General features: G+C 40.3%; 1 protein-coding gene and 1 long non-coding RNA gene across 2 annotated transcripts in view; one reads left to right on the plus strand and one right to left on the minus strand.

Moving 5' to 3' along the window:
- Nucleotides 1-5,294: 5,294 nt before the first annotated feature.
- Nucleotides 5,295-12,537, minus strand: LOC109444120 (uncharacterized). The gene is made up of 3 exons (XR_002136793.2): nucleotides 12,430-12,537; nucleotides 10,713-10,861; nucleotides 5,295-5,439 (listed from the first exon to the last, which is right to left on the minus strand). It is a non-coding gene; the product is annotated as an uncharacterized LOC109444120 (long non-coding RNA).
- A 73-nt stretch (nucleotides 12,538-12,610) lies between these two features.
- The window catches only part of EIF3A (eukaryotic translation initiation factor 3 subunit A), a 36,158-nt gene continuing 23,960 nt past the window's right edge, over nucleotides 12,611-24,808 (plus strand). Inside the window, exons 1-7 of the mRNA XM_019725265.2 lie at nucleotides 12,611-12,812; nucleotides 18,508-18,698; nucleotides 18,861-18,997; nucleotides 19,386-19,549; nucleotides 21,701-21,900; nucleotides 23,411-23,619; nucleotides 24,631-24,802. Coding sequence (XP_019580824.2) covers nucleotides 12,764-12,812; nucleotides 18,508-18,698; nucleotides 18,861-18,997; nucleotides 19,386-19,549; nucleotides 21,701-21,900; nucleotides 23,411-23,619; nucleotides 24,631-24,802 — 1,122 coding nt within the window. The 5' untranslated portion in view covers nucleotides 12,611-12,763. The remainder of the gene's footprint in view (nucleotides 12,813-18,507; nucleotides 18,699-18,860; nucleotides 18,998-19,385; nucleotides 19,550-21,700; nucleotides 21,901-23,410; nucleotides 23,620-24,630; nucleotides 24,803-24,808) is intronic.

Below are 24,808 nucleotides of genomic sequence, written 5' to 3' on the forward strand. Positions count from 1 at the left end.
ACAAAAATATTTGAGGACTTAAAATGGCTTTGGGAATTTGGTGTTGACCGAGACAAAGCATTCCAGTGGGGGGAGGTGGACAATTACCAAGTAAAATAATACTAAAACAGCTCAAAATCATAAGCCCATTACAATGAAATACTCCTAGTTCGGTGTGTTAGAGAGTGGATGGGGGTGTGCTACTTTAAAATGGGTGTCAAGCTGACCAAAATGTTGGTCATCAAATGCATCCTTCAGATTGATTTATGACCAAAAGGGGGAACTGTGGATGCAAAAAAAGGGGTTCTATGGAACATAATCCCACAGGGTGATCTGACAACAAATTCCTAACTGGGCAGGCAGGTCATGGTGGGTAGTTATGACCTAGGCCTATAATTTCTTTAGTGAAAGATTTTAATAAAACTTTAAAAATAAAAAAAAATAAAATGGGTGTCAAGGAAGGCTTCTCTGAGGAAGGGCTATTTGAACCAAGATCTGAATGATGGGAAGGAGCCAGGCAGTGTGGGTGGCTCCCTTCTTCCATCCCCAAATCACACAAGAGTAATTAGGGAGGGTCCTTGGTGTCTACAGAGATAGAGTCCCACTCCCATCTCACTTAATATTTTTTCAAGGTATTTAAAATAAAATTTTTCGTACATACATACCAATCTAAGATAAATATGTAGTTACCACTCAACAAATAGTTATTATAAATGTAGCCGAAGCACTTTTCCTTCTCTTCCCTAATTTCCTTCCCCTCCCTATGCCACAGAGGTAACCACTATTCTAAATTTGGTGATTGTCATTTTCCTAAATGTTTTTGAACTTTGGTATATGAGTATGTTTCACTCAACAAAAATACTGTACTCCTTTTCAAACTTTACACCAATGCAACCATAGCTAACATTTATTGAGTGGCAGGCACTGTTTTAAGTGTTTTACCTGTATTACTTCCTTAAATCCTCATGATACCCTGGGTATAAGTCCTACTATGATCCTCAGTTTATAGGTGAGAAAACTGAAAGGTGGCACAATTTCCCCAGGATCACACAGCTTGCAAGTGGCAGTGCCAGGATGTGGACCCAAGCAGTGGGACTCCAGCGACACACCAGATCACTATGCTACACAGCTGTAGCATACTGTCTGTAATGGTTTGTAAATTGCTTTTTTTTTTTGCTTAAATTTATTATTTTACAATTTATCCAAGTTAATATTTAGAATTTGGGTTCAGTAATTTTAACCGAGTGATATTTTGTGTATGATAATATGATTAGTTCCATTGTCTGTTAGTGGACATTAATTTGTTTCCTGTTTCTTTATCATCAGTGCTGCTATATTTTGAACAAGTCTCCTTGTTCTAAGTGCTCTTTACCTTGGGAAAATTCTAATCATGAAGGCTCAAATACAATTTCTTCCCTAAACCCAGGCAAAACTAATTTCTCCCTCTTCCAGAGTTGGATAGCATTTGGCCATAGAGCTAGGAATGGAGTATATTTAGGTGTGTATAAGGCTATTCAGTTTCTCCCATTAGACTGAACTCCTGGAGGGCAGTACCCTGAACTACAGGTCTTTGCATTTCCTGTGCTTACTATTGTAGTAAATAGTTGTGAATGTTTCTAGTTCTCACAGAAAATACTCAGATATTAGGGGCTAAGGAGAGCGACACAGATTCAGAATCTGTTTGGAAGCCAAGAAGGTACTTCCACTCATGTTTCATTGGCCTTTGAAATCTCTAGTGAGGTTCTGCAGATAAAGCGTTTACAAGGAAAATACCTTCTGGTGGTCTTATGATGGGGAATTGCTTACAATTAATGCCAGTTCCTAGTTTGATATTTATCTGGGTTGTTATGCCATTCTGGCCATTCACTGACAGGAATCTTTATAGGTACATTGTGTAAGCTTACAGGACACAGCTAATCATTAACTCGGAAGCTTTGGGGCTGGGTGAGGCTAGTTAGGTTAGAGTCCGCAGCCTGAAAACTAGAAAGAAATTAGGGGGCACACAAAGATGGAGTTGGCTCTGTTCACATCAACATCTATACAGAACTCCAACACTATGAATTGTATAATAAAAATGTCAACAGATTTAGAAATGTATAACAAATGTACATATTTACAAATATTTATCAATATATATTTAATTCATAGTGTATGAAATATACTATATATAATGTCCATAACAGTGAAACTGTCATAGAAAAATACTCAGAATTTTCAAACGCTAATAACAGATGCTAATAAGTTTTCTTTACATAGGTAAAACCAGCAAGCTTTTCCTCCTCCTCTAACTTTTATTTCACAATTTAAAAAATACTGTGTTCATGGCTTCCAATAGTTCAAATTTTAAAATCTCTGAAATTGGGATGCACAGTACAATTATAATTGCGTGGTTTTTTTCTTAATGGTATATAAAATGATGTGCTCAATTATTGATGGCATTTCTAGATCTGATGAAATATGGTAAATAGAAAAAATGAGAAAATATGTCAAATCCTTAGACCCCAGATCTCCTGTCTTTCCCACTTCACCAAAGTCATTTGCTGAATCTTTCTTTTAATTTTATTTTTTAATTGGGGAACAGTGTGTTTTTCCAGGATCCATCAGCTCCAAGTCAAGTCATTGTTTTCAATCTAGTTGTGGAGGGTGCACACGCTCACTGGCCCATGTGGGAATCAAACCGGTGACCTTGGTGTTATGAGCACTGCGCTCTAACCAACTGAGCCAACCGGCCACCTCTGATTTGCTGAATCTTACAAAAAGATATTTAGCCTAAAATACATAATATAATTTTCTGCAGTATTTTGGCTGGGGGAATAATTTTCCATTAAGTTAGCAGGAATGTAGGATCAGCAAAATTGATTTCCCTTGCTCAGTGTGCAAACATTTGCCAAACAGGCCTGTGACATGGGCTCAAGGCTGGGGAGATGGTTGCAGATATAACCACAGCAGAGTTCTTGCCTGTGACAGCCTTATAATCAGGTGGGAAAACAGAAAGGGGGAGGGAAGGCATGACCAGACCTATTGCTGCTGGGATTTCAGACATAGAGATGCCAACTTGAGGAAAGAGAAAGGCGACACGTCGCAGAGGTGGAGCAGGATGAAAGCATGTTAGGTGTATTGCTTCCCCTCGCTCCTGGCGGGGTTGCTCATGCTATGTCTCCTGCAGTCTCTGACCCTACGTATTTCCTCAGTGAGGAAGTTAAGTAGCAGCCTCATGTGCTCAAGGCCCATAGGTGCCACCACGTTTGTCTCTGGCACACGGGCAGTACTCAGAAAATGAATGAACTCTGGGTGATGAACACACAATGGGATTTATAGATGATGTAATACAGAATTGTACACCTGAAATCTATGTAATTTTACTAACAATTGTCACCCCAATAAATTTAATAAAATTAAATTAAAAAAAATAAATAAATGTAATCTCCAGGTGCCTACTAAAAAAAAAAAAAAAAAAAAAATGAATGAAGGTGAAGACGATGATCAATAGATTGGAAAACAAAGGGGTTGAGGGAGACGGGTGGGTGCAGAGAGGGAAGGACAATGAAGGCTATGGCCAGAATGGGATGGAGTGGGACACAGGGCGAGAGGCGGAGAGGTTACTTACAGGAAGTGGGGAGGATGACTGTAATTGATGCCTCCTTCCCTCCCATTTCACCACTCAGTGCTGTCAGACCTGCCAGACAGGTTCACCAGAGTTCAGGGGAAAGAAATAGAGGGTGGAGAGAAGGGCAGCATTCCCAACCTTTAGCAATAAGACCGACTGCTGCACTGTCACCAACAGAAGGAGCTGAAGTGTGGAAACAGACAAACCCAACTTCTAATCCCAGCTCTGCCATCTTAGCTGAGGAATCTCACTCGTGCTGCCTATCTTCTCCGCGCCTGTTTTCTCCGTGATCGAATGGAGCTAATCATACTTTCCTCTGTGACTTTCCCAGGGAAGGTTTGAATCAATAAAAACCTTTATGCCATTTCTATAGATAAGGATAGCCTTGTATAAGGGGGGTCCCTAAGACCACCCCTAGATTCAATGATTTGTTGGGGGACTCCCAGGACCTGGAATACAACTGTCCTCATGGCTATCTGTAATTTATTACTGCCAGAGGATACAAAGCCAAATCAGTAAAAGGAAAAGGCACATGGGGTGATGTGCAGAGGAAAGTAGGCCCAACTTCCAGTCTTCTCCTAGTGGCGTCACACAGGACTAAGTGCATTGTGACAACACATGTGAAATATTGTTGACCAGGGAAGCTCACTAGAGACTCAGGTTTTTATTGGGGGCCAGTCACGTAGACATCTTCTGCCTAGCATGTACCAAAATTCCAGACTCTCGGAAGGAAACAGGTGTTCAGCATGAACCCCATTGTTTGCACGTATAGTTTAGGCACAGTCATCCCTCTTATCAAATCTGGGAATGGTGGGGAGCACTCCCGAAATCCAAGTTCCCGGACACCAGCCAAGGGCCTGTTTCCAGCAGGCATCTCTAAGGATGGCAGGCTCAGGCTTGCTGTGCCGTTTGCACAGCCTGTTCACTCCTTGCTCTCCAGGAAAAGAGTAAGAAGTGGCTGGCACTGATACAGAATTGGAAAATACCCAGACTGTCTGGGCATTTGAAAAGAGACCCCAACATTTTCCATAGATATTCTAAATCCCAGGTCCCTGGGAGCCAAATGTGTTCTTCTTTTTGTCTTTTTTCCATAATTGGATTTTAATGAGAGATTAGGCATGTCTCAGCCAAAAGCGTCATTGGCATGGCAGCTCTTCTAAGACATTCCAGGACCATTTGGGGACCAGGAAGTTACCTCTGGAAGGAGCTTCAATCAACTGCCCTGACACTCTGTCCTGACAGTTAATGGGCTTCTAGCCTGTGGTAGGCATCTAGAACATTCCTCAAAGGAAGTCATCCTTTTTGTGTTCTCTAAAGAGAGATTACGTGCCTAACATCACAGTGCTTGTAAATGGCAAAGATGGGGTTTGAAGCCATGTCCAATCTGGCATGCTTATAGGATGAACTGAGATGTATTTATAATCCTAGTTCTCTAGGAAACACCCTGACACACCAATGTGGAGTAGTCTCTGATTCCTTCTATGGGGCTTTTGCTCCAACAGTCTACTTGTACAATTAAACCTTGCACAGTTTTGCCCTTTTCCTCCGTTGAGGTATACCTTCATTTTCATTTCATGCAAGGTAAAGTTGCTTTAACATTGTAGACTTCATTAGTGTTTCATTCTTGTTCCTCTATAATGAATATGGAGACAACTGATAATGCCTTTGTATGAGTTTTCTGTTGCTGTGTAACAGATTACCACAAATGTGGTGGTAATTTAAAACAACACCCATTTATTAGCTCACAGCTCTGGAGATCAGAAGTTCAGGTGTGGAATGACTGGATTCTCTGCTCAGCGTCCTGCCAGGCTGAAGTCTACATGTTGGTCAGGCTTCATTCCTTTCTGGAGACTCTGGGGAAGAATTTGCCTTTTAAGCTCATCCAAGCTGTTGATGGAATTCAGTTCACTCAGTTGTAGGATGGAGGCCTCTCTTCACTGGTTGGCCATTGGCCAGAGGCTGCTCTCAGCTCCAATACGGCACCTGCAGATCCTTGCTCTGTAGCTCCCTCCACACCCCCTCTCGTGCTCTGAATCTCTTACTTCCCTTGCCCACGACCTCTAGACCAGGTTTAAATGGCTTGTGTGATTGATTGGTTAGGCCCATCCAGATGACCTCCCCTTCTTAAAGTCAACTGTGATGTATAACATGACGTAATCATAGGCGTGATACCCATCATATTTACAGTCTCAGATATTGTGCAGGGTGCGTATCAGGGAGTGGGAGTCTAAAAATGTGCCTACCACTGTCTCCATTCCTTTATTTGTTCACACTTCACTTATGGAGGGTCTGCCCTGTGCCGGGCGTAGTCCCAGGAGGTGGAGATACAAGAGTGAACAAAACTTGGTCCCTGAAAGCTTACCATCTAGTGCGGTGAGACAAACAGTAAGCAAGGAAACAAAGAACTGTCCGTTAGTGATGAATGCTCTCCTGAGGATTGAAATAGGGTGGTCTTTAGATTTAGATTGGGTGGTCAGGAAAGAAGGAGGAAATCTCTGAGGAGGTGCCCTTTCAGTTGTTCCACGAGAAGATAACACAATGAAAAGGTCCCTGTAGATACTGTCTAATATCCACAAACCCAAGATAAAAGCCCGTACCCTGGGTGGTTCCAGGGCTCCTTCTAATCATGTTTAACATACTTTACAGAGAAGCTTATTTTCAAAACACACCCAAAACCACTATGCACAGTGTCTTACTCATTTGGCTTTCTTGGCTCCAGTTGGTTTGTGTAGCTTTGGGCATAATCTCCCAAATCCCCAAGCAGGAGCTGGGCTTCGTGGCATGCCAACCATGGCACATGTGAGGATGTGCTCCAGTTCTCACAAACATGCTTCTCCTTCCCCTCAGCCTTCTCCTGGAGTCTGGCAGAATGTTATTGGGTGAAGGCTCACGAGGGTATACTATGCATTTCTCCCAATCAATTGCAAATACTACCATGACTTTCTGCTAAAAATATACTCAACTGAATCTGCATTCCAATTTCCTGCTTTAAAATTCCAGAACCCAAAGTTTCCATGAGAACTGCCCGGCAGAGGTACAGTGCACCCCACATCTGCCCTTGCTTCACCACTGTTGAAAAGATTTTCAGGCCCAGCTGAATATTTCCATGGTTGAGAATGCAAGGCTGTGAGGGTTCAGACCTTGTTTGTTATCATGCAGCCGGGACCATCAAGGTGTTCTGAGTGTTAACTGCGTGCCAGGCCCTGTCCATACACACAGATGAACGGTCCCCGTCATTACCTTCAAGGGACTTCCAGTGTCATAGTGGAGACCAACATGCAGATGGGCAATTATTATGTAGGAGGCTTGCTTTAATCAATTAAGTCATTTTTTTCAACAAGTACTTATTGAGTACTCACTGTGTGCCAGGCACTGTTATAGATGCCAAAGATATAGCAGTTGTACAAAACAGACACAAACCTCTGCCCGCATCAGGCTTATTACAGTCTAGAGGGGTAGACAGCAAAGAAATAAACTCATAAAATATACCGGGGATCAGATGGTGATAAGTATGCAAATGCTATGGAGGAAAACAAAGAAAGGAAGGTGCTTGGAAGTATGGGAGGGAGGTTATCATTCTATTCAAGAGGCAGGGAAAACATCATTGAAAAGGTGGCATTGGTGTGGCATGGGAGGGGGAGGAGTTGTGCGGGGCCTTGCAGGCCATTGTAAGGACTTTGACTGTCACTGCATGAGCTGGGAAGCCACAAGGGGTCTGGACAGGGGACAGACATGATCACCTCACTTTTGTTTTGAAAGGATCCCTCTGCTTGCTGTGTGAAGAGTAAAGAGAAGGGAGCCAACAGGAAACAGAAAGACAAGTGAGCAGGTTATGATGCGTCCTGGATGAGACGTGCGGCTGACTTGGACCAGAGTGACGCAGTGGAGGTGGCAGCTGTGGGGTTTGTTGAAGGAGTGACTGGATGTGGGGATGTGACAGAAGTGGAGTCAAGGATGATTCCAAGGTTTTTGGCTTGAGTGACTGGAAAAACGGGGTTGCCATTACTTCCACCGGGAAGATGACAGGAGGCGCAGGTTGGAGGCCAAAGAGACCAGGAGTCTGGTTTGGGGCAGGTTGGGTGTATGTTGTGTATCAAGCACTTAATGGACGTGTCAAATAGGCATCTGGGTGTGAGACTGGCTGTCAGGAGAGATGTCAAGTGCTGGTGATGCAATTTTATAACATAAGCATCGCGATGATGTCTAAAGCCATGAGTTTGAACCAAGAGATGAATGTAGTTAGAGGAGGGAACAGATCCAGGGGCTGAGCCCTGGGACTTTTCAAGCTTAGAGGTCAGAGAGATGAGGAGATACCAGCAAAGGAAATTGAGGAGTAGTGAGAGATGCATGGAAGAAATTCAGGAAAGGGTGATGCTGGAAGCTAAGTGAAGGAAGTGTTTCAGGGAGGATGGCTGATCAACGCTATGTGTGAGCGGAGATGGAATCCAGTGCATTAGTATGAAGGGGCTGGATTCAGATAGGAGCACAGACTGAAGAGCACTAGGAAAGAGGGCAAGTGTATGAGTACAGCTGCCGGTGGGCGGGTAACTGGCAGAGTGCCAAAGTTCTCTTCCAACGGCTCTACTATGTGCAGGGCTATAGACAATCAGGCCAACAGCTCACAGAGGGTTGGAGAGAGGAAAAGGATGAAATAGGGAGAAGGGATGTGACCTAAAGAAATGTCGTAGGCTGGCTGAACAGCAACATGGTGCTTGTTGAGGCTCATGGTTGTGAATTTAAAGTGAGACTTGTCAACATGGTTGTGCACTTTTCTCTGGTCATATTAGGCTGCAGGCAAGGAGCAGGTGGAGGATGGGATTGGCCAGGTAGATTAAAGGGAGAGCCAAGCAAGAAAAGAACTAAGCTGGGTATGGAGGAAACAGAGGACGTGGGGATGAGGAGAAGTAAAAAGGAAGTAGGACTGATGAATAGATTGCAGGGCCCCGTCAGGCAGCAGGGTTGTTGGAGTTGGGGTGCAACAGGATTAACCACAGGAGGTGGTGGCCAGAAAGTTGGTTAGAAATCAAGATTTGGGAACTGAGACAGTAGGTATGACAAAGTCTAGGATAGAGGTCCACAAACTATGGGCCATATCTGACCTGCTGCCTGTGTTTATACAACCTCAAGCTAAGAATGGTCTTTACATTTTTAAATGTAATATGAAAAAAAAAGACTATTATATATTTTCAGCAAGAACAGTTGCTCCAAGAATTGAACATATTGCCTCCTGGCCCACAAAGCCTAAAATATTTGTAATCTGCCCCTTTACAGAAAAAATTTGCCAACTCCAGGTCTAGACTCTAGGGTATTGCTGTGTGAGCGAGTGGCTGAGGTAAGGTAGAAGACACAGTTGTCAAGGGTGGTAGCTGGGATATTGGCAGGATCATCTACATGGGTACAGAAACCACTGGTAATTATGATGGTAGCGTTGGAGTGGCAGGGAGACAGAATGAAGAGTCAAGGAATGAGCGGGTGTGACCTGGGATCTGTAGCCGCCTGTAGAGGACTATAATAGAACATGGAGGGATGGCATGTGGTCTAGTCTGATGGAGTGAGCTTCAAAGCTCAGAGTTTAAGGTAGGAGAGAGAAGAAGAATGCTCTGGAAGAAGCTGGTGGGAAGAGCTAGTCGGTCATTTATCCACCTCCTGGCACCACCCCTTGACAGGGCTGCAGGGGCAGCAGAATGCTCAGGGATGGCCCCAGTGATGGAGTATGGTGGCCTGAGCAAAGAGCACAAGAAAAGGGGCAGTGAAGTTGGCCTCCAGCTGCCAGGAAGCACTTTGCAGAGGAAGCCTTTGAGCTGAGGCTTGTCGAATTGGCAGGAGTTAGGTCGCGGTGGGTAAGATGAGGAAGAGTGAAGGTATACACAGGTGTAGGAGAGCATGATGTCTTTGAACACTGACTTCAGAAAATCACAAATGACTTTTGGCACAGCTGGAGGTTCAGAACCCGTGCAATTAGGAGCTTTTGGTGAGGAACATTGTTTCTTCTTTAATATCTGCATGCTAGGGCTTAAGCATATCGAGCACTCCGTGTATATGGGCAGGTGCTCTATGACTGACAGAAGACGCACATCTGACTTTCACACTTGTTACTTCTCCACAGGTATAGTAGGAAACTTTTACATGAATGTTAATATGGGGATTCAGTCATTTATCTCTCTGGAGTGTTTTGAGAGCATCCTCTCTGCCTGATGCTCTGGCTGGTACCACAGCGGAGACCACCACAGATGTGGCCCTTACTCTCTCTGAGCTTAGTCTGCAAGTGATTATATTGAAGTATGAACGGTGCTAAGACAGGATGCTACTGGTGCTCATTGCCTTGGCATCTAAATCATCCGGGGGTCAGGGACATTTAACCTGAAGGAGAAATAGGTGGCTGTTGTCCCAGTAAGGGTGGTGGTGAAGAATGTTCCAAGTGAAGTGATGGCATGTGTCAGGTTGGAGGTGGGAGAGAGGGCTGTTTAAGGCACTGAGAGACACTGAGTGTAGTGAGAGATGGGCCTGGAGAAACAAGGGGTCCTGGATGGGAGTGGAGTGTCTGTCTTCACGGAGCTTCTGGAACGTGTTCAAAGTCTTTCTCTCTCTAGACTGCAAAGTCCAAGAAGGCAGGAACCACGTCTGTCCTGTTCACTGCTGTGCATCTATCAGGAGCTTACGTCCCATGCCTGGCACACGATCTGCACTTGATAATGGTCTGTTGCATGAATGTATAACTGTGAACCTTAGTGTACCTCTCTGAAATTTGTTATGTTCATCAGTATAAATACCTTCATTGCAGCCTTCTTCTAAACAGAACCATGAATGTACAAACATTTTGTAAACTGTAAAACATGACACTTGTTTGAAAACTGAGGTATGTTGCAAATATGTATAAAGTAGTACCTTTTGTTGTGCCCTTAACCACTGCGTTTTTAGCGAATCTTAATACTCCACATCTGAAAAAACTCCAAAACATCGCATTAGAGAAATTATCCTGTCATATGTAATACAAAGTAGCTTCATTAGGGAAAAACCTTCATCAATCAGCCTGGTCATTTCCTTTCATCCCTTCCTAAAGTGGCTTCTAGCACATTCAGCTGCTTGTTTTCTACTAAGTGAGCATTAACTAACAGCAAGTACTTACGCTATTCTTCTGGATCAGAAAAGATCCTATCTTGTCTGTCCTTTTGAACTCATCTGTCTTCACCAGTTTATCAACTCCTGGAAAGCAGGCACCTGGCATCTCTTTATCCCCAGCACCTAACATTATGGCTGTTAGTTGGTACTGAATACCTGTTGGTTGAATTTAATAGGTAAGTTTATCCTAGAGATTGACAGTATGCTTTCCTCATTCACAAATACGGTACTAGACTCTAAATAATTTTACTTAATGCACTTAAATGATCACTGGCTCTTATATTACCAAATGCTTCACATACTTTAAATAACTTCAAAGAGAAAAGGATAAAGCTGTAGAGATACTGGATTTCATTTTATCTCCCAGTTTTCTTGTGTTTGTCTTGTTTTAGGTCTACCAAAGAATAAATATTAATCAATGAGGTCATTTTACCAATTTCATTCAGATATGATAAAAGAAAGGTAAGAATGTTGGAAAGCTTTTTCTGCTATTTAGGTCAGGTTTCCTTTCATTTTATTGTTAGGTCTTTCTATAGCCTACTAGTTTTCTAGCTACAGCATTTAAGAGCTATATTTGCTTTTATGTTTAGCTCTTTAATCTTGACTTAATTATTATATACAGAAATGAGTCTCTTGATCCTGTCCCATAAAACAAATCCTGCAGCTTCTTAGTATTTGTTGCTCAACCCTGTCTGGCTCTAGTTTTGGGGATGTAAGCTCACACATTTAGAGTAGTCTAAGCATTTTGGAGGAAGAACTCGCTGAAATTAATTTTAAAATCTTTAAAAAGAATTTGTGATTTATTGTTTTTGTCTATGTCTGCATTTCCCAAATTTTCTTTCTCTACAGTGATACATTTAAATTGGAAAACCTCTTTGCAGAGGCAGAAGGAATGATGGGAAATGCTTTTTTACCTACTGTGGTTTCCTCATTAATGTAGTACTCTCATTAATTCACATATCCCATCCACTATTATAAAATGTGTAATAAATTTGCAACAACTTATTCCATGGCTGCTTTCTGAATTTTCCTTCAAACTCATCTTAATTTCATGCCTAGAGCTTGAGTAATTAAATTCGATTTAAATGGCATTCAAATTCTAGGTATTTTAGTTAATGTTTGAAAATTGATAGTTAACCAGTAAGACTGTAGCAATCGACCTGTTATAATTGATTTTTTTCACTAACGCTCACTTTTCTTACATTTGTGATGTGTGATGACTATAAAAGCGACAACAGTCCACGTATTTTCAAACATTATGAATGTTTGTTCTGCTGCAGGACTTTTGCCCTCTGCCAGATTGTCCCAAATTTGTCCCCATCGTTAAGGTCTCAGCTCAACACTCGCCTTCTCTGAGGGTCCCCATTCCTCAGGAAATCTGTCACCAACTTTACATAGACGTAAAATAAGCTTATTTGTTTACTTATCTACTGCGTCCCTCCTCTCTATGCTAGTTCGTGATGTGACAGGTCACCACTATTTCCCAGTACCTGCACAATGCATTTCCGTTAAACGGATAAATTCCGCATTTTCATTCAGTCATGACGGGCCAATGCCCTAGGCGGATGGGACCTGACTGCAACTTTGCATGACTCCGCACAAATCCTGGTAAAAATGAATCTGTGCAGACGCCTGCCTTCTAGCCAGACAGAAACTCTGACCCAAATCTCACCTTTCCCATCCCTATCCTCGCTTGAGGAGTGAGGGGTCTAAGAGTCTCCTACCTAACGTTTCCCCTCGGAGTCCCAAGGGGACACCGAGGCACGCAGATGACGCCGCCGCCGCCACGTCAGCCGACGCGCGCGCGAAGCCAGCGCGCCTGCGCGTGAGGGGGGCGGTGCGCACGCGGAGGCCCGTCCCTACATCCGGGGCCTGGGTGGCGGCAGCGCCGCCGCCGCGCAGGGATCACGTGGTTCGTTCCTTTCCGTCTCTGGCCGGCTGGGCGCGGGCGACTGCTGTCGAGGCGCGTGGAACCTCGCGCTGGTTCCCCTTCGTCTCCTCTCCGGCCCAGGCCACTAAGAGTTCGCTGACGCCGGGTGAACTGAGCCTGCCGCCAAGATGCCGGCCTATTTCCAGAGGCCGGAAAATGCCCTCAAACGCGCCAACGGTGAGTAGGAGGTCGGGGAGCACCCGGCTGGGGCGGCCCGAGGCCTCGGAGTTCGAGGGGCCCGGGCCTGCTTCTTGCTGCTTCTCCGCCCAACTGCGGCCGGAAAGGAGGCCGATACGGCCTGCCCACCGCCGTCCCAGCCCGTAGTTGGGCATGGTTTCCTTTCTTGCTCCAACCGACCCGGGGCTGAGAGGCGCGGACTCGGGAACTGTTGCCCCGGGGGCCCTGCCTTCCGCCGCCTCTTGGTGCGTCTCGGGGGCCGCGGCCCGGGAGACAGGCCTGCCCGGACTGGAGCTCCTCCACCCTGTCCTCCACCGCTTTGCTCTTCAGGCCATAGGTCTTTTCGTCTGCTTAGGCCCCGCGCCCCCGGCCGCCATCTGGGAGTGCCGGGGAGGAAGAAACATGGCTCCCTCCCGGGGACAATGCACGCGAGAACCTCGACTCCACCTCCCGCCGGAGCCCGGAGAAGGGCAGTCCCATCCGCGGCCCTCTCGTAGACCCCTCCGCCCCCCTAATCTAGTGCCATGATTTTCTGGGTCAGGGTCCACTTACCATCCCCAGCCACTGTATCTCTTCTTCGGGGACCCTGACCCATTTAACTTTTCTATTTTTTTTCTGGCATTGATTATTGGCAGCCCCAAGACCTATTCAGAATCACAGGAAGTTGGAACAGAATTAACGCTATAAGACAGATACTTAAAGTTCTCTTTTTAAGATGATGAAACAGGCCTAGAGAGAATGGTTTGCCCAAGGTCACTTAGGGAGTTTGTTGTTGAGCCAGGAGCCTAAAACCGAGGACTCTTGACTTCCAGATGAGTCGTTTTTCGCGACAGCGTTGTTGCCTGCGATTTCTACTTCCATGTGTGCTTAAGCCACGGGCCCTTTCGGGAAAACTTGTGCATGTGTCCGTATACTCAATAGGCATTTATTACGTTGGGATTATGGAGTGCAAATGTATTGTGCTTCTTTCTGGTCTTTTAAAAACTTTTTTGTTTGAGTTAAAAAAAATTCTCTTTTTAGTGTAACAGTTTGTGTTCTGGCGTTCATAGCTCTTATTTTCAACCTTCCCTTCCACCCAAACAAGTTTTGTGTTACAGTATTATGTTTGTGGAGCCTGTTTCGTTAGTTTGTTTGAAAATTCCTCTTGCTAAAAGGTCGTTGTCAGTCATTACATAAAATTGAAACTACTGATAATCTGTCAGGGCCAGATGTATTTGTCACATGCTTATTATTTTAACTAAAAGTAACAATTTGGAGAGGGTAACTCCGTGGAATAGGGCAATTCTACATTCTGTGGAAATAGAGTAATTGTTTTAGAAAAGTGGTTGAACTACAACTTAAGATCTGATCACTGCTTATAAATGGTTAGAACAGGAGAGAAGTTTTGAAAATTTACAGGAAAGAAAATAGATTGAAATGCAAATTTATCACTACAAATTAACTAGCAAAGTTAGGAATTTTTTTTACGTTTCAAGATTTAAAATTATATTAAATGACTTGGGTAAAATCACTGTTTGCTATTGTATATCTGTTTAGTCATTTGGATGCTTTACCAGCAGACATTTTTTCTCATTTTAATAAGCGAAGTTTTGTAAACATGGCCTAAAGATTACACATTTGATGTGTAATATTACTTCCTTCATCACTCTTCCCTTTTGAATCTTCATATGAACTTAATATTTCAGCATTATTTTTAAAATTAGAAGGGATGTATGTGTAACATTTTATGTGAAAAATGTGAAAACATTGTATGTTTTCAAAGTTGAAATTTCGTGAAGGGCAAGTTGGGAAAAGCATCTGAAATTAAAGGCAAGAGAAGGGGATACTGCTGGAGAGGGGCTTGAATTTTGTTAGTGTAGTTTCAGAGAAGGATGTGTTAACTCCTTGCTGAAGCCCTTTTTAAGCTGTAGGATGGGTGTTTCTGTGGTAGAGATGAAACAGTTTACCATTCATGTAGTAATTTCTGTACCTTTGATCTTGTGAATAAGAGTTCTCTTCATAAAAGTGTCAAGGTGAGCAGAATGTGGATGGCACTCCTTACAAAACTAAATAGAATGATGAAAGCTCATTTCATTCAATGGAAATACTCATTTTATCTAAAAGCTTTATACTTTATAACACTTGTAACCTCAAACACATTTAGACCTAATTCATTGTGTTATTACTAAAATGTGAATAAATTTACCCTGAGTCTGTATATCAGAACACTTTTTTGGGAAAACATTACAGTAATCATTCAGGAAGATGAGAACTTGGCCCAGCAGTTACAGGCAAAAAAAAAAAAAAAAAATTCATACCTGGAATCACTTGAAAAAGCCTTTTTTCCAGATTATATTGTTAGTAGTGCCCAATTAGTTGTTCCTGACCCTGTAACAGCTTTTTAACTTACACTCTACGACCAATGACTTAAAAATAAAGTTGTCTTTGAACCCACAAGTTGTTCAGCATTATAGCTTATCTACTTGATGTGTTGCGCAAATAAGCTGGTAAAATTGAAGGGTTGAGCTTAAACTTTCTTTATAGATAGTTTCAGCCATTGTGTCTGAAAGGTAAGTTCGAACGCCCACGCTCCTAATATAGTTTGTAATTCCAGATTTTGATTTTGATTTCAAGAATATCAAGCGGAAATGAACATTTCCTGCTTCAAATTTTTTTTCCCCAAATTAGATAATTCAGAGGAATTAAATCCTCCTTTTATATGTTACAGTAAAGACAGGAACTCACCATCATGGATTATCATGATAAATCTGTTCCCATTCCAGTTTTTTAAAAAACATCCTTGCCTTGTATCCATGGTTTCTTATGTTCTTGGTGTGTGTGTGTGGGGGGGGGCAGGGGGCGGGTCTGTCCTATTAAAAATTATTTTTTAAAGCACTTGCTTTGGCTTGTTTGAACCTATTGCAGAGTTAAAAGTACAGGATTTGGAATCATAAGTTTTTATTGGCTGTTTAGGAAGTGAAAAATACTTTCAATTCTATCCCTAAACAAGACTTTATTTTTTAGAATGACATTAAGAAACCATACTCCCATTTAAAAATAAGAGATTAGGAAAGTGAATTATTTTTAGACAGTTTAGTATTTTGTCATCACACCACACTGGGGCCAGCTCTCAACTTTTAACTCTCTTTGTGCCTATTCCATGTTAAAAGCATATTGACAATACTTATATACAGTAGTATAAGATTCAAATTTTCAATTTAAAATTGGGAATAACAGGTCATTTGGTTGCTGCTCCTGTGATCTTGATACAAAGGATAAATTTAATCTTAATGTAAAGGATGAAAACATTTGCTCCCAAATTTTTGGCTGATAGAGACTGTTTTTGTTAAGTAGTTGTGCAAAGCACCTATAATTCTTTTGGATTTTAGAAAATAATCTTGTATGGATGCTCCAGGAACAAGATAGGCAGGTCCTCCCCTTAAAACAGGAAAGGCTTATTCCAACAAAGTATCTAGTTGTATTACATCTTTGTTTCATTTTGTAGGATTTTTTTGTGGGGGGCGGAGTAATAAAATTGGCAACTGAAAATGGACTTGCATAATGGCAACATCAATATTGAGTTTATTAGCTTGAAGTATTGAAGGGGTTTGCATTTATTTGCATGTGTGAGGAATATGATTTGATAATATGGATGAAGTAGGATATTGTGCAAAGATAGTTATTTCAGTATGTTGTGTGATTTATCCTGTTCAAGCTTTTTAATATACTAGTGAGTTGGAATATTGTTTGTAGTTTTCTTAGAGGAAGGAATGTTCACAGGCGACATTCCTGAAAGATGTGATAGTGGAAGAAGAAATAGTCGAGAATTACTGAATCTGTAGATCTAATAAAACTGCCAAATAAGGACCTTTTTGCCTATTGCGTAGCACAGAGTTGCATGGTAGGTAATGCTACCGTGTTTCTCTGAAAATAAGACCTAACCGGCAAATCAGCTCTAATGCGTCTTTTGGAGCAAAAATTAGTAAAATAAGACCAGATCTTATATTAATTTTTGCTCCAAAAGATACATTAGAGCTGATTGTCTGGCTAAGTCTTATTTTCGGGGAAACATGGTAGATACACTGTTAGGTTAGGTTAACTCTTAAAGAAAAATAATTCTTTTTGTCAAATTATTTTTAGGAGGAAAATAAACAATGATTTTAAAAAATGGAGATGTAGTACTTTAAGGCATTTTTTATAGTGTAAACTAGTGTTTTCTCCCCAAATTATTTTTCAAATGTTCATGGAAAGTTTTTGTGTGTGAAGTCTGGCAATTACTGAATTTTAAGGTGAACATAACTAGATGACTTATGATAAATAACCACCCACTCTCCCCCAGTCTGTTGAGTGTTGCTGCAAAAGAAAGTTAAAGTGAGAAAAAATAAGATAAATTTTAACTTCAATCGGAAATAATTTGATAGAGGAGCCTTTGCTTTTGACTGGATTTCAAAATACTGCCACGTACAGAATACCTTTAGGTTTAGGTAGTAGTAAATTCAAAAGAGAGTAATTTCTTTGCTGTACATTCTAAAATGTTTTTTTTTTTTTAAAGAAGCTTAATTTTAGAAGTTTGAGATTTACAGAATTATAGCAAAGATGGTCCAGAGAGCTCTCAGATATACCACATACGGTGTCCCCTTTTAATATCTTACATCAGTATGATGGTATGTTTGTCACAGCTAACGAACAACTACTGATACATTATTATTAACCAAAGGCCATACTTCATTCAGATTTCCTCAGCTTTCCCTAATGGTATTTCAGGATTCCATCCAGGATATCATATTACATTTGGTTGTCCTATCTCCTAAAGGCTCCTTGGTTGTGACAGTTTCTTAGACTTTCCTTGTTGATAACCTTGATGGTTTTGAGGAATACTGGTCTGCTATCTTATAGAATATCCCCCAATTGGGATTTGTCTTAATATTTTTCTCATGTTCAGACTGGGATAAATAAGTGGAAAGATATTCTGTTCTCATGGATCGGAACACTAAATTTTGTTAAGTTGTCGGTTCTTCCAAACTTGATGTATAGATTCAATAAAATCCCAATTGAAAATCTCAATGAGCTAGTTTGTAGCTATCTACAAACTAATTCTAAAGTTTATGTGGAAAGGCAGAAGACCTAGTATAGACAACACAATACTGAAGAACAATGGAGCACTCACACTGTCTGGTTTCAAGACTCCCATACACTCCTTTAGAGGAATCAAGACAGAGAGGTATTGGCAAAAGACTAGGTACATAGATCAATAGAGAATGGGCAGAATAGAGAGCCCAGAAGTAGAATTATGTACATAGTTGGTCTTAAAGGAACAATATCAGTCTAATGTGTTTTTCTGCCTCAAGTCTTAACATGAGCTAGCAAAAATTTCATCAGTCAGGTCACTGTGACTAAAGTCATACTTTTCTGTGTTTGTGGGAGATTTTTTGCCTCGTGACTTGTTTCTGGAACTTTAAAATCACTTAGGAAGATACGTTTGGTACAGTAAAAGTGAGTGAAATACAGCTTTACCTGTAGATCATATTTTGAGATAGTACCAGGTTTTCATTGTTCTACCTTGGATAATTTTGGCATAGCTTTAGAAGTCAAACACAAGTGACCTAAAAAGAGATGGTAATGAGTTCAGAAATGAAAGCAACCAATTTAGAAAGCAAGATTGAGATTTTGTATAGTATATATAACTGCTTTTAATTCTCCTGAATTACTTTTCCAGAATTTCTTGAGGTTGGCAAAAAGCAGCCTGCTTTGGACGTTCTCTATGATGTTATGAAAAGTAAGAAACATAGAACATGGCAAAAAATACACGAGCCAATCATGTTGAAATACTTGGAACTTTGTGTGGATCTTCGCAAGAGCCATTTGGCTAAAGAAGGATTATACCAGTATAAGAACATCTGTCAACAGGTATGAACACAGCTGGGTTTTGTATTTGTGAGCGTGCTTTTAGTCATTTTCAGAGGAGTTTACCTTTCAAAGTTAATACATGTTCTGTCATAAAATTTGCTTTTAAAATATTTTATGGTTTGTTGGGAAAAGTGTTTTAAGTTCTTTCTTTTATTTGGTTAGGTGAACATCAAATCTCTAGAGGACGTTGTTAGGGCATATTTGAAATTGGCAGAGGAAAAAACTGAAGCTGCTAAAGAGGAATCCCAGCAGATGGTATTAGATATAGAAGATCTGGATAATATTCAGACTCCAGAGAGGTATGTGGATTAAACTGGTAGTAAATTTTTCTCTGTTTTTCTTTACCTGTGTCTCCATCATCCTTATTTGAAGTAGATGTTTACTAGAAAGACTGCTTGCCTTTGAAATTGTAAATGTATTAGTAACCAAAAAATCATGTACTATTCAAAATTCATAAAAGTAGACTATTACAACCTTCTGATAGGTGGGTGTATACTAATTTAAATGGTAATACCGATTGGGAATTCAAATACATGGTCACTAAGTGACAGCTTTACAGTGTATCCAAAGTTATAGGAAGAATTTGTACCATTTTGTAATGATCATGTTGGTTTTGGTTTTTTAGTCATATGGCAAAGTAGGACACAATGTCAAAAAGTGTTTTCACCATTTTTAATGTTTTTGTAGTGTTCTCCTAAGTGCTGTAAGTGGTGAAGACACTCAGGATCGTACTGACAGATTGCTTTTAACTCCATGGGTTAAATTCCTGTGGGAGTCATACAGACAGTGTTTGGACCTTCTTCGAAACAATTCTAGAGTAGAGCGTCTCTACCATGATATTGCCCAACAAGGTAAAACAACTGATTTGAAAAGTTGACTTAAGAATAAATTTTGCAAAAGATGAACTATTAATCTTAACCTCCTTTTCTCCATAGTACCTATTTAATACTGTTTTTATCCTTAGTGAAAGATGATTGACATTCGTTTGAATATTAAATAAGTGACTAAGAAATTTGTTTTACTAGTCAAGGTAATTCTATGTGAAATGTGTTCCATTGATGTCTGAAAGATCTTTTAAAGTCATTTTGGAATTTTCCAGGTGATTGAAAAAATAAACTTTTTGATTACTTTCTGATAAACTTGAGTTCTACTTTTGACTCTACTACTGCATATTCTTGGGCAAGCTACTTAATTGTGCACTGGGTTTCTAGGTCTTTTATAGCTCCCAACTTGACAATTCCGTGAAAAATACATATTTTCATAAACAGTATTACTAAATATAGAATTAAGCCGTTGTGATGACTCTGAATCATCATTAAAAGTATCCAGTTGTTATATTGCATGTACTTTTAATCTGAAGAACTGTAATATTTTTCTACTTGTCTCTTCCTAATGTCACTTGCTGTTAGTGCAGCCTTTGAACTATATGTGACTGGGATATATGTGACTTGAGAGTGGTTCTTGGCTTTTTCCTACTTTGGCCTTGGCACGAGCTTGTGTTTCTATTCTTTTTACTATGGGGCTGATTGGCATTTGTTTAAGTTTTAAGTGACTTTGTGATTATGAATATTTTACTAGGAGTATAAGAATCTGTATTCCATTTTGCTCATATTGCTATCATATACAAGTTTTTCACTTAACCCAAGTAAACTTGGGCTTTTTGATGACTTGAAAATATTAACTTGAAATTAAACGTCATCCCTTTTTTTAGGCCTATCAAAGTAGGAATACTATTTAAAAAAAAAAAAAAAAAGATTTTATTGGGGAAGGGGAACAGGACTTTATTGGGGAACAGTGTGTACTTCCAGGACTTTTTTTCCAAGTTAAGTTGTTGTCCTTTCAATCTTAGTTGTGGAGGGTGCCGTTCAGCTTCAAGTTGTTGTCCTTTCAGTCTTAGTTGTGGAGGGCGCAGCTCAGCTCCAGGTCCAGTTGCCATTTTCTAGTTGCAGGGGGTGCAGCCCACCATCCCTTGTGGGACTCGAGGAACTGGCAACCTTGTGGCTGAGAGCCCACTGGCCCATGTGGGAATTGAACTGGCAGCCTTCGTAGTTAGGAGCACAGAGCTCTAACCGCCTGAGCCACCGGGCCGGCCCCAGGAATACTATTTTTTTTAAAGAAGGGCAGAAGAATTCCCCGCCAAGTTGTTCTAATATTGCATCTATGACAGTAGAAAATTACTATTTAAATTGATATTTTAATGTCCATTTATTAAAAAATAGTTAAAATACTAATATTTTAATGATGGGCCAAGTAGTTCATGTGCACATCTATGTACACAGTTGAAATCAGGTTATTGTAGGCTCCCTGTTTGTACTATGCAGCTTTAATTAGTGCAAAACTTGTTACTTTCTATATAAGTTAGATAACAGTTCATTATACAGTTGACCCTTGAACAATGTGGGAGTTAGGGGCACCGACCCGCTCATAGTTAATAGTCCTTGTTAGAACTTCTGATTCCCCAAAAATGTAAGTACTAATAGCCTACTGTTGACTGGATGCCTTACCAATAACAGTCAACACGTTTTGTATACGCATTACATACTGTATTCTTACAGTAAGCTAGAGAAAAAAGTGTTATTAAGAAAATTACAAGGAAGAGAAATTTACAGTATTTATTGAAAAAAATATGCATATAAGTGGAGCTGTGCATTTCAAACCTGTGTTCAAGGGTCCTCTATCTGTATTTCAGACTAGAATTTTTTTTTTTTGCTCTAGGATTTGAGGTGTTTGAAAGGTGAGTCCCTCCTAGATCTAAATTTGAATAATTTCCCTTTTGTAAGCTCTCTCAGAACCATATTATAGTCCTAGGGCAGAACTGAAGACTGTCCAGGAGGTGTTCAGGGCACATGGAGTGAGTTAGGACTCTGATCACTTCTAAAGACTGTTGATGAGTTTGGTAAATTTTGTTAAAATAACTGATCTTAATATACAAGATAAAACCTATCCTAATACTTAAGTTGACTGTGGAAAGTACCTAATATGTTTTACATTTATGCTTATAGCTTTCAAATTCTGCCTCCAATACACCCGTAAGGCCGAATTCCGTAAGCTGTGCGACAATTTGCGAATGCACTTGTCTCAGATTCAACGCCACCATAACCAAAGTACAGCAATCAATCTTAATAATCCAGAGAGCCAGTCCATGCATTTGGAAACCAGGCTTGTTCAGTTGGACAGTGCGATCAGCATGGAATTGTGGCAGGTATGGTGTGAACTACTAGCTTTTCTTTGAAGTCGTACTCACTCAGACCGCTTTTTTTCCTTCTTGATAGCTATGGTTAATTTCAATAACTAGGTGAGGAATTTAAGATTGTCTGATGGAATAAGGAGAGTTCTGGACAGGGGATCTCAGAATATTTTGGTTTTAGTTGACTGCTATAAAATCTGGGCCAAGTCATGTAATCTCTTTGGACCGAGTTTCTTTCCATCCATAGAAAACAGCTCATCCTTGGTGCTGTTCCCAGTGTGGTTCAGTGCCTGGTGCCAGTCTGTGAGCACTTTACTGGTCCCTAATGAAGTGAGTATAGAGGAGAATATACATTTACAAAGTTTTCTTTTATAGCAGTTCTGTGGTAATTTTGTGTCTGTTTACTCTTTTTAAAAAACGCAGTTTGCCTTTCCGTTTTATTTTTGTAGTAATTTTATTGTATTTTATAAAATTATTGGTGACAGGTTGGAAATTAATAAAATAAACTTGTCCTTTACTGCAGATATTGGAGAAGTGCTGCATTAGGTGGTCGCCTAGGTTACTGGGAGGCGTTGCTTCAGCTTAGTAAGCGTACATGGTGGATAATCCTACATTGGAGATCTCAGTGGTATTGGGAATCTGGTCCTGTACTTGGCCTTTTTACTTTAAGAATTCTGCAAAGATATTTTCACATGATTTTTTAAAAAAATTTTTTCAGTTATAGTTGGCATTCAGTATTATTTTATGTAATTTATGCACTGATCACCCTGATTGATCTAGTACCCACCTGGCACTATACATAGTTGTTGTGATATTACTGGCTATATTCTCTATGATGTACTTAGTGTCCCCATGACAATTTTGACACTACCAATCCGTAGTTCTTAATCCCTTTGCCTTTTTCAGCCAGCTCTGCAACCCTCTCCCCACATGCTTTTGTAGTCATAACTTGAGACTTTTATATATTTGACCCCCCGAAAAACTAACTGAAATTACAGAGGAAGAAACTAAAAATTGGTAGTTTTTCAGCCAGGTGAAAATGTGACTTGATTCCCCACATTCTCCTTCTATCTTCCTTTTCTATAGGGATATCCTTAAAATAACCACCCAATGAACTAAAGAGGAAAAAAAAGTTCTATAGAAGACAAATAAACATGCTCATTATAGAACAAATGGATAAGTAAAAAGAAGTAAATATTCACCCATTATATCTCGGAAATAGCCTCTATATTGTATTTTATGTCCTTCCTAATTTTTTCTATATTCCTGCAATTAGTATGACAGTATGCACATTAAAAAAAGTCTGCTGTCTAAGAAATTTAAGGATTTAGTGTTTTTGTAATTGTAACAGTTTTCAGAAATATATCAGATACTAAGTTATAGATGAATAGAAAGAACCGCACATGAGGATGTTTTATTTGTCAGTTTTATTACGTGTTTTGTGCTTTAGGTTTCATAAAGAGATTTGAATTAGATTTTTTCTTTTGTTTAGAATGCAGTGACTAATTTACACTACTAATTTTAGGAAGCATTCAAAGCTGTGGAAGATATTCATGGGCTATTCTCCTTGTCTAAAAAACCGCCTAAACCTCAGTTGATGGCCAATTACTATAACAAAGTCTCAACTGTGTTTTGGAAATCTGGAAATGCTCTTTTTCATGCATCTACACTCCATCGTCTTTACCATCTATCTAGGGAGATGAGAAAGAATCTTACACAAGAAGAGATGCAAAGGTAAGAATGTTATAATCGGATAGAATTGAAATTATGAAACGTATCTTCTACATGGCGTGCATGGTAGTATACTCTAGATTAGGGTTTCTCAGCCTCTGCATTACTGACATTTGGTGTTGGATAGTTCTTTGTTATGTGGGGGACTGCATTTAGGATATTAAGCAGTATACCCACTGGATTTCAGCAGCAGTCCCTCCAGTTTGTGACTACCAAAAATATCTCCACATGTTCTCGGGCAGTATTCTTGGTCTTCAGTAGCTGTCTTTTGTCTGGTAACCAACTCTACCAAAAGCCCAATTGAGAAAATGGAATGTTAGGAAAGAGAGTGTTAAGATACAAGCATCTATCCACATGCAGGTGTTCAGAATCTATTCTTAGAGCAAATTAGACACTTAAATATTTCTATCTAGTCACTTTTTCCTGATTATAAAATATTAACTGTAGAATATTTGGGGTACACATAGGTGAATGTTTAAAAAGGGTCTATTACTTAACAATTGACCTAATAATTCTTGACTTTCCAGCTGCAGAGCGCACACTCCTTGGTGTCCAGCGGCGCTCTGAATTCAACCTGACTTTCCTCTGATGTTTAAGGAAGCTAAAGTTTAGCTATTGCTCCCCGTCTTGTGTTTACTCAATGGTCCTTGTAATTTTTTCCCTTTTTACTGTCATTTTTTTCTTAGATTTTAAAAGTGCCTTAATTTTTTTGTAAGGAAGTATGGGATATACAAATATTTCTATCTTGCCATTTAACCCAGTCTTTTTCTATAGCTAGAAAACATTTACAGTAGTAAGTGGGTGGATAAAGTTCTGATTCTCGAGTATTTATTTTAGCACGGTCCATTTCTTTTTTTAATCTTCTGCTTTGATGAATAATATTTATGGGTATCTTTCACCATGGTGGTGTACGTGTTCTGTCACTGGCATATCTATCCTCCCAAGTGATTAAAAAGTGTTTCTGCTTATCAAGTAACATTTACAAATTTAACACATTGTAATTTTGTTCTCCAGAATGTCTACTAGAGTCCTTTTGGCCACTCTTTCCATCCCTATTACCCCTGAGCGCACTGATATTGCTCGACTTCTGGATATGGACGGCATTATAGTGGAAAAACAACGGCGCCTTGCAACACTGCTAGGTCTTCAAGCCCCGCCAACGCGAGTTGGCCTCATCAACGATATGGTTGGT

Source organism: Rhinolophus sinicus, linkage group LG07 (genome assembly GCF_036562045.2).
Source record: "Rhinolophus sinicus isolate RSC01 linkage group LG07, ASM3656204v1, whole genome shotgun sequence".
NCBI classification, from domain to species: Eukaryota; Metazoa; Chordata; class Mammalia; order Chiroptera; family Rhinolophidae; genus Rhinolophus; species Rhinolophus sinicus.